The 10,054-nt window shown below is 34.5% G+C and overlaps 1 protein-coding gene across 1 annotated transcript; it reads right to left on the reverse strand.

The window, feature by feature from the left end:
• Positions 1 to 5,829: 5,829 nt before the first annotated feature.
• Positions 5,830 to 9,728, reverse strand: LOC140009827 (uncharacterized). Its single transcript, XM_072056161.1, has 9 exons — positions 9,325 to 9,728; positions 8,957 to 9,230; positions 8,185 to 8,504; positions 7,928 to 8,053; positions 7,111 to 7,235; positions 6,950 to 7,013; positions 6,711 to 6,840; positions 5,949 to 6,177; positions 5,830 to 5,864 (listed from the first exon to the last, which is right to left on the reverse strand). The coding sequence occupies exons 1-9, from the start codon at positions 9,726 to 9,728 to the stop codon at positions 5,830 to 5,832; spliced, it is 1,707 nt and encodes a 568-aa protein (XP_071912262.1).
• Positions 9,729 to 10,054: the final 326 nt, after the last annotated feature.

Raw genomic sequence — 10,054 nt, forward strand, 5'->3', positions numbered from 1 at the left:
CAAAAATATATATATAATATATAGTAGGGTTAGAATTTTCTTGAATTTCTTATTCACCAGCAATTTCTTTGTATCGCAGTAGATTATAATGACACATGATCTTGGAAATATTACATAATCTTAAGTGGGTCCATAAACTACATCTGTCTATATATTTTTTTCCTTCTACCTAGTCGAAAATTACAAGGTAGAGGATGCTTTGCAAAGTTTTGGGTGGAAACTTTCATTTTGGTATACCTCCACATTTTATTTCTTATGATAAAATGGAAGAAAGAAAACTTGCTTTTTGTTTATGTGATGGGCAGAAGAGGACTTGTAATTGCAGAGTTAGATTGCGAGTTTTTACAGAAAAATTCTCTCGATATATTTTCTAATCGTTTTTTTACCTCACATAAATCACATTATTGCAATATATTTGTTAATTTATTCGAGCGAAAATTTTTGTTTTTTAAGATTGTTTTGCTATTTTTATGTTGAAAATTAAACTTCCTTCTTTTCATATTTTGCTCTTAGAGGCTTAACGGAATGTAACTTCTTATTCGGAGGTAAATTTAGTAGATCCAGAATACAATTGGATAAATTGCAGGTAAAGAGAGGAAATCAAACATTTCCTGCAGGGTAAGGGCTTCTCAGGCTAGCCATCTTCGGATGGCCTACAAAATTATCCTCGTGGAACTTTTCATGGAACTCCTTAAATCTCAGGTTAATGAATTTTCCTCCGCAAAATTATGTATATGCTATAGCACTATTATAGATATTTTTATCGAAAGCAGTAAGTATAAAGGATAATTTTAAAAAGGGTTAATTTCACATACCTCCCTTGAGATTTTTGACAATCGCAAAAAGCTCCCCTCAAGTTCTAAAAATTATCCCTACCTCCCCTATTTTCACTATTTAAGTAATATTCTAAGCCCAAAAGGCTATACTTTTTCTCAAAATTCCTATAATACCGTTGAGTTATAATTCACAATAAAAATGTAAAGGAAAAAAATGATTCACATTCTCAATTTCATTTATCTTTACTTGTTGATCTTGATCCCTATTTTTTGATGTTTACAAAACAAATGGATAGTACTACTATCTCCTCAAAGATATTTTTAGCAATGAAACAAATCAGGTTCAAAGATTAAATACAATTGAAAGAGACAAAGAGTGCTGAAAGCTGTCGGACGCTCGTGAAGACTGGATCGGACGTCCGATAACCATTGCGCAACTTCGAACGCATGGAGAACTCCATCACCGGACGTCCGAAGGAAATAAGACATTCCCCCTAACTCACTGATCTCGATCAGACGCAAGTATCGGACGTTTGATAGGATCCTTCAAACTCAACGAAAGTTGTCGGACGCTCACAATGACAATACCGGACGTCCGATAGAATTGAGATATTCCTTCTAACTCATTGTCTACTTTCGGATGCAAGTACCGAACGTCCGATAGAATTAAAGAATTTCTCTCAAACTCACTGCCTATTATCGGACACAAAATTCAGACGGACCGGACGTCCGATACGCCAACGGCTAGTTAACTGTTCAGCTACTTTCTATCCGTTAGAAGCATTAATGAAGCACTTTCTTGGTCTTGTATAAATAGTGCATGATCAGAAACTTCAAACAACTTTTGCACACTGAAGATAGAAAAGATCTAGAGTGATTTTAGTGAGAAAATACTCTTCAAGAAAGATTTGTAGTCTTGGTGGTGTGAAGTTCGTTGTAAGCTTTTCATTTGTGAGTGAATATTTCAATAATGTAACTCTGTGAGGGTTGTTCTACGGGATAGTAAAACTTCCTAACTTGAACGCGTGGAGTTTGGGGTAAGGAGGAAGTGAACCTTCCTTTGTACACAAGATTGGTTGTATTTCATCAATTTGAAGAAGTTTGTTTGAATTGATCTACAAGGTTAAGAGGAGCTTAGTAGTCAATTGGTTTGCAATTCTTTCCTTCTTATTTACTCATTCTTATTTTGTGATCCTTAAATTGCTTATATCTTCTACTTCTCTCAAGTGATTTTATTCATTGATTGATTGATTCATTGTGTGATCACTTAGAAAAGAGGGTAAATTTCATATTGAGCAAAAAGTGCTCATAACTTGATTAATTTTCTAATCAACCTAATTCACCCTCCTCTTAGGTTGTTTTCGGGTCTTACATTACTCGCTATCACTATTACCTACTCATCAACATCTAAATCACCATTCAATAGACGCTTATCTTTGTTCTAATATTCCTCTACCTAAAAATTTCTGATGCAAACCATTGTATCAACTGTAAACACTACATCAAATATCTAAAAATTTACCTATAATCTCATATCAATATCAGATTTTACTTAATACATAACAATATTCATCAATATCGCTAAACTTCAATTCCATGGTTACCACCTTTTTAATACAAAATAATCTAAACCACCACTACTAATATCAATATCCAATATATTCTATTGACACAGAGTTCAAAATCAATCAAATTCTCTCTATAGAAATAACATCAAAAATTGTAAATCAAAAATTGAAGCACAATGCAGTTATAAATATATGCGAAGAACATTTTTTTTCATGACAACCATAACAGTATAACCTATATTTAATTCCTATTCCACTTCTTATCCTTAATTTTTATTTTTTATCACTATCACTATCATCATCTCCATCTAATTTGATAATGAAATTAGCACTCAATTTATCATTTGATAATATCAATTTGCTAATGCCTATAAAAATTGGAAACAAAAATAGGCGCAGGAAACTATTTAATAATAATGGAAAATCAAGAATTGGGAATAGATACCAAGATATGCAAGTATTGGTGGTTTGGTATGTATAGTGATTTTATTAGTAGTGACAGTATACATTTGGTTGATAATAATAAATAAATGAGTTTGAAAGGAAAATAGATGTAGGGGAAAAAAGATAGATAGTTAAATGGAAAAAACTATAATTTAAATTATTGATTGATAATAGATTATAAGGTTTAATATTTTGATAGAAATTTTCGATGAGTTGGCAATTAATGAAGGATATTGTTGTCTTTTTATCACACAAGGAAGGTTTCTGTAATTATGTAAATCTCAAGGGAGTCGAGTGAAATTGTCAAAAACCTCAGGGGAGGTTTCTAAAATTATCCCTTTTAAAAACCCTCATTGAGTTTTCTAATAGTTTCACTTAGTACTTTAAAGTTTTCAAAATATCACTTGCCTCCTCTATTTTCAAATTTTTGTAAGATCCTCAATACAATTCAAGTTATATGAGTAAAATACTCATTTCAAATTTTTTTCAACAATGCCCTTTTATTGCCTTACTGTTTTTGTTTTTAATTGTATGTATACTAATCAAATGTTAAAAATACAGATAAAAAGCCTAAAGATGTACTTTTTTTTTGTAAATGGACAAAATATAGTAATCGCAACCATAATATACCGTTGTAAAGTACCAACAAATAATAAAAGTTTGTCTATTTGGTACTCTGAGGTCACATAGTAAGAAACTAGGAGGGGATCACCGCGCGATGCACAGTGGGTGAATGTAATGATGCCCAGTTGAATAATTAATTTGTAAAATTAGTTAATTCAAAGAAGAAGTAATGTATTAAGGATCGTGGGCTAGTGGTTGCTTAGTTTAGCTAAGAAGAAGTGAAAACTACCAGTAATGTATTCAATCGATAGGTAAATTACACCGCATGGTTCAATTAAATTCATTAAGCATCCGAATAAACATTGAATGTGTGATACCAAGGAAAATTTTTTTCAACTCCGGTATCATCGAAGATCAAAACTGTAAATATATTTTCAGATTCCTTAACAAAGACGAGTTTCGTTGTGCTGCAATTGATGCTGAAGAATGAAATCTCTCCAGTTTCGGTGAAAGCATTTATGCTTTACACCAATTTGAGTACTTCTGTGTCTAGTGTTGATAAGTAACATGGGAGTCTTAATACCATTGATAAAGTGATCAATAAAGCACGGAATTTTCTATCATCAAGAGGTGCAGATTAGAAGATATGCATAAACAAAAGGAAATTACTTGCGAGAAAGTGGAGATGACAAAGAGAATGCCGGTAAACATAGAATAGCTTACCAAACTGTTTGGAGTTGCTGAGTTAAAGATTTAATAAAAGCAAACCGAATCAGATAGATCTTCACAGAAATTTGGTCTCAGCGAGGAAGCAACTTGCTGTTGTCCAGCGGCCATGTGGATATCATCTGTAATTAGTGACTATGTGTTTCATTAAAAATAATATATGATATAGATGAGGATATGAGATAGATACAGTGGTATTTTGACCTCTTGATGCAATGACATTCATGTGCAACAGGTCTGGTAGGGGAATGGTCCAAGGCAAAAGAACTTATTTTTATAGTTCATAAAAGTGAATGACATCAAATATCAGATTCCAGCTATGTCAAAGTAATAGTGTGTCATGCCTTTTAACAATGTTGTGTTCACAAAAAACATCCCATTCTTATCCGAATGTATGATCTGTGACTGTGATAGGCCATTGCCGCAGTCCAAACCTTAGAATAATTCTATTGCAATGGTGCTGATGAAGTAACAATTCAAACTGAGCAGGTAATACCTTGAAAAAATGAAGTAGGAAAATATCGTCAAAGAATACCATGCTATTCAACTCTAAATGCTGCAATGTAGGTGAACGAGCTAAAAGTTAACCTATCCTCTGTGGATGCATTTGAGTAGAAAATAGCAAGCTAATAAGCAGCTATTTGTCGGTTGAAAATTTGTTGGAGATGTTAAGATTGTTTCTGCCATTGAACTATCAAGAGGAAAGTTGAAAATTTGGAAAATCAGAAAAGTGGTCTATTAATAGAAAATGTAAGTACAAGGGTACATCATGTGATAAGGATTAGAAATACATTGTAGAGCAACTCACCTGCTGACAAGTTCTTATGCAGAAAAAGCACTAGTGCAAATGTATGGTTAACAGTTGTTATGGATGATTTTGTAAATGGTAAAGAGCATATATATAAAGAAAAGATCAATGTAAAAAAGAGTATATTTTTCATTGCTTTTAATGCTAAGTGCAAGCTTTTTCCTACCACAATTGAAATGATTTATTAGTTGCAATAGAGGAAGGTAAGGAACAATGAATAGAAAAGACAATTCAATGTGAAACATTAAGTGTGAGTTGTCAACCAATTGCATGTAAAGTAATGCATTTGTAATGCTTTAACGGCCTGAAGGCAAGATCATAATTCACCCTGTACTTGCCATGTTTAGTGTAGTAGGTAGGCTGACATATAAGTAGCAGGACCTAAATGTATAAGTTTTATTTGTAAAAAATGCTGCCATCTGTAATAAATGAATAAGTGTGTATACAAAGCTGTAGGATCCAAATGGAAAATAATAATTGTATTGCAGAAAATATAAAGAAACGGAAATGAATCCCAAATTACATAGATTATAAAGTTGCTAGTTCTGCAAAAGGGAGTTCATCGTCAGGGATTCAAAGATATCTGTGAAAATCCTCATGCTGTCCAAGATGGAGAATTTCAGTTAATCTTTGAAAGCCTGGCAAGAACTTTAATACAAGTGCCATTATCAAAGTTCAATGATCATGACAAAAGATGTTTAGCAGATAACCACGTACAAAAGTCAGGAAATTGTGAACAGATGAGTAGCATTTCCAAAAGCCATAAACAATCTGCCTAAGTATAGAAGTGCAGATGACGGAACCCAAAAAATATTAATGTTTGAGCAGTCCAAAAGGAAATGAGGGCAATTCAGCCTAATTTTGCTTTCTTTTTGGAGTTGGCATCTGAACTTTCAAAGTCATTGCTGTCGAAAGTTTCTGCTTCATCAAACTTTTGACTGAGTCAAAGGCGCACTTTTGAGCCAGAACCACCATCTCCTGTAAGCACAAGGAGTAGTTAAGTTAACAGTTCATTTAAAGAAAATATGGTTATGTGTTACAACTTCAAGTATATCTATCAACCTATCATCAGCAATTGCTCATTTTCAGTTTGCTGGTTAGCTGAAAGCGAGATAGATTCTGGTTCACCTGTCAACTGAGCATGACCAAATTCTGGTTCAAGTTCAGAGCAATATAAAATCGTATAATGCTGTCCAGCATCAGCGAGCTGTGTTTGGACTGGTTTAATGTGAACTAGAAATGTCTTTGTTTTAAGCTGAGCATGAACAAACTCAAGTCGCAGTTCAAGATCCTGCAATAAGTATAGAAGATATAAGGGTGACAAGTAAATAACGCACTGAATATTAAATTTGAGCAGTTAAAATAAGCTGATTAAAATGATCCATTGCTTCAAGGGCAGTAAAGGTGAGAATATTTTCTACTAGATCTCCAAAGATAGAAGCAGGTATAACTCCACTGTCATCGCTCAAATCAACGTCAAAGCGGCACCCAAAACATAAGTATACAAGTGCTTAGACGATACACTATATAACATTAACATTAAGAGGAATTAAGCAGCTAAATTAAAGTTAATGATGTAGTAATATAGGACCTAGGCATAACAGGGCCCTTCTCTTTGCATGAATTACAAGTAAACTCAATTCCATAGTCCGCTACAGTAGCTCGGTAACACTTTGCACAGCTCATGTACCAATATTTCTAGAAGATGTGTTCAAAAGAGAGCTTTGCCTTGACCCAGGCAGTCTAAAAGATAGACAAGTATCAGACGAAAGGCTAAATAGATATGAAATTATAAAATTACATAACAGTTTATTATTTGATCACCTTCTGTGATGGGATAACATTGCAAATTAGAGTAGTTTTCTGATCTGTTTTTAAACAAAGCACAGGATTGTATTTAATATAACTCTTTGCATCAATGATTTCTGCAATCAACTTAGTATTTCTCATTGCCCTACAAAAAAAAAATCATGTAAGGAAAATATTGGGAAAAAATGATATAGCTGATACTATGCTGCATAAAAACATGTTAGCTCAAGTCATTGCACTAATTCTTGAGCTGCCTTGCTTCCTGTATAGGTGGATCAACAAGGAGTGCAGAATCGAACCAAGTAGAGAGAGCAACACCTAAAGAATAAATAATAGAATGAATATTGAATTATGATTAAGAAGCTTGACATACAAATAAAGGTCATAATACAAAAAAAACAGCAGTTCAACAGACCATTGTAGTTGCTAACTTTCAGCCTTCGACCAATGATAACGGGATAGCTTTGCATGTTATTCAACAAAACTTGATCTTCATTGTTCAGAAAATCATCCCATAAAGAAAGTAGGACAGTTTGGGACCTAACATTGACATAAAAGTCAGAATGGAAATGATTCAAATCTATTGGAAAAATGAGACAAGGTTAGTAAAAAGGTGTGTAGTATGATAAAAAGACATTTCGCACTCTTCACTGCTGGCTCAATTCAAAAACTTCATTGAACACAACATTTCTAGTTTTGTAATCTATTTTTATACCATCAAAAGTTCCTGGTACAATAAGTATTTTCAGCTCACTCGAAGCTCTAGCTCTGGACAAGGCTACATATAGCTTCCATGAGAAAAGACGGGCTCTCGCAAGTAAATCCCAACATAATCAAGAGTTTGTCCTTGAAATTTATTAATGGTCAATGCAAAACAAAGTCAGACAGGAAACTGAGTTCTTATGAACGCAATTGAATTCTTTTGGTTGTCAGAAGTTTGTAACGGTATCTTTGGAATGAGAACTCTCTTTCCTCTATGCTGGCCGAAGACAATTTCAGCAGAGATAGCATGCCGGCCAAGCTCTCTACATATAAGCCTTGTGCCATTGCATAGCCCTTCAACAGGATTTAGATTCCTTATTAGTATAATCGGGTAGTTTTCTATTAACATTAACCTGCGAGGAGGAAGACCTTTTGGATTCTGAGAATTAAGGAAATCCTCATAATCACCTTGGTGCCGCTAATCAATAGCTTTGTCAGAACTAATGTAAGTGTGAAGCTCTCCAGAAAACCTTCTAATCATTATATCATTCAGCTCATCAACCAAGTTATTTTTAGGGGTAAGAATACATCTATTAATCATGCTATACGGATCCTGGGAATAGAGAGTTAAATTTGGAAATACAGAGTGTAGCAACCTGTTAATAAAGAATTTAAATTATAAGTTGTATACACTAAAGAGCAGATGGATAAAACAGGCCAATGTTAAGTCATTTAACCTGTTTAAAGATTCTTCTTTATCGTAATAAGGAATGACTAAATCTCTGACAAAGTTATTTCGCTGTTCAAGTCTATAGGTTCATGCCCTTCGCCAACTCTTAATAGGAATTCAAAAAATTGAGGATCTAATATAGCTCGCATGTTTCCTGTTAACTTCAGTTTATGAAGCTTATACCACAATGGAGAATTGAGAAAGCATGACTGCAAAAGAACTTCCTTTGTTGCTTGTTCAATAACAGGTAGTGTCTGCCGAAAATCTCCACCAAATACAATAACTTTACCTCCAAAAGGCAATTCAAATTCCATTATGTCTCTAAGCAAATCATCAAATGCCTCAATGGTTTCTCGTTTTGCCATGGAAGCTTCATCCTACAAGATCAGTTTAGACTCCGAAAGTAGCTTTACAACACTGCCTTGCTTGCTAAGCTGACAGGTTCTATTCTTTGAGAAATCAAGAGGTATCTTGAACCTTGAGTGTGCAGTTCTTTCTCCTAGTAGGATAGACGCCGCAATTCCAGAGGTTGCTACTGCAATGGCTATATAACCTTGCGATCTCAAAGTAGCAAGTAGCAGCCGGTATAAAAATGTTTTACCGGTACCTCCAGGACCATCAATAAAAAAAGAATGTCCTTGGGAAGCAAAGCATGCTTCTAGGATCATGTCATAAGCATACTTTTGCTGGGAATTTAATTTTAAAGACATTAGCAGATCTTCCGGTGGTATGTCTATGTTTCTTTCAGCCTCTATCTCTTTTGTTAGGTGAACTTAATCCATACTAACAAGCTCATCTAATGGTAACTGATACGCAGCAATGCTTGTACCCATCTGCTGAAGAGATTTGTTAATATCAGCAATAACCAATCCCCTAATTTAGCAGGAGAGTGGTCATGATATTGTTTGTGCCGCTGATAATCTCTAGAAAAGTCGAATTCAAATTTTTTCCACAACATCGTGGGATCAGTTGGAGAACAATAGACCAGAAGAGTAGCAAATAATAATCTGAGCGAAGATGGCATTTGAAATGCAGCGGCTTCCTCAAGTGTTTCTTCTATGTACGTATCAAATTGCAACAACCCAAGCGCTAGAGCAACCTCTCTAAACGAGTTCATTTTTTTTATCATGAACAGTCAAGAGATCATCAAATGATATCGGTTCAGGAATATGATTTAAGAGAAGCCTTAGATAGTACCTCTCTCCTTCTCTTGGATTAACACTGACAAGTCTACCTATCACCTTTCGAGACTTTCTTTCCGCCCAGTGTTTATACTTGGAAGACCAAATGAAATGCTGAGGGAAATCTTTATAAAAGCATTTAAGGTTTTCAGCGGTTGCATTGGTTGCATTCATCTTGAAAAACTCAGTTAGCATGGTCTTAGAAAAATCAACTTTTGCTAACAATTGTAGCAAATCTGAGTTCTTCGGAAAAGAAACAAGCCGCTGATTTGGAAGGTGAACTTGGAGAGTATATACAGATAGGGTCATCTCATTTAAACGGAACTCATAGATGCGCCAAAATGCTTCCGGAGGTGAAATGTATCTACCTTTTTGGAACTCTTTAATCTCGTCAGTATCAGTAGCACTATCATCCGTCATAATCCTAAAGGAGACCAGATCATGTCCCTTGAACACTATACTTATACAGGTACTTGACCAGTTTAATGGTAGAACAAATCTCCACGTTCATGTGGCAATCGAACGAAGCAAGAAGATAGGGGTTATAAGGCACAACCGACCTATTATCAAGGGTGAATCTGTGAACTTTCACTTTCTTGCCATCATCCCTTCTTCTATAATATGGGTAACTATCTTCACCATGGGTTGTATGAGGGAAAAATTTTTTTGGATAGTGATTCTTGCAGGAACCGTCTTTCATACAGGGACTATTTTTATCCATGTCTCCACAAGGACCATGGATCATA

The sequence above is a fragment of the Coffea arabica genome, chromosome 6e, assembly GCF_036785885.1.
Source record: "Coffea arabica cultivar ET-39 chromosome 6e, Coffea Arabica ET-39 HiFi, whole genome shotgun sequence".
NCBI classification, from domain to species: domain Eukaryota; kingdom Viridiplantae; phylum Streptophyta; class Magnoliopsida; order Gentianales; family Rubiaceae; genus Coffea; species Coffea arabica.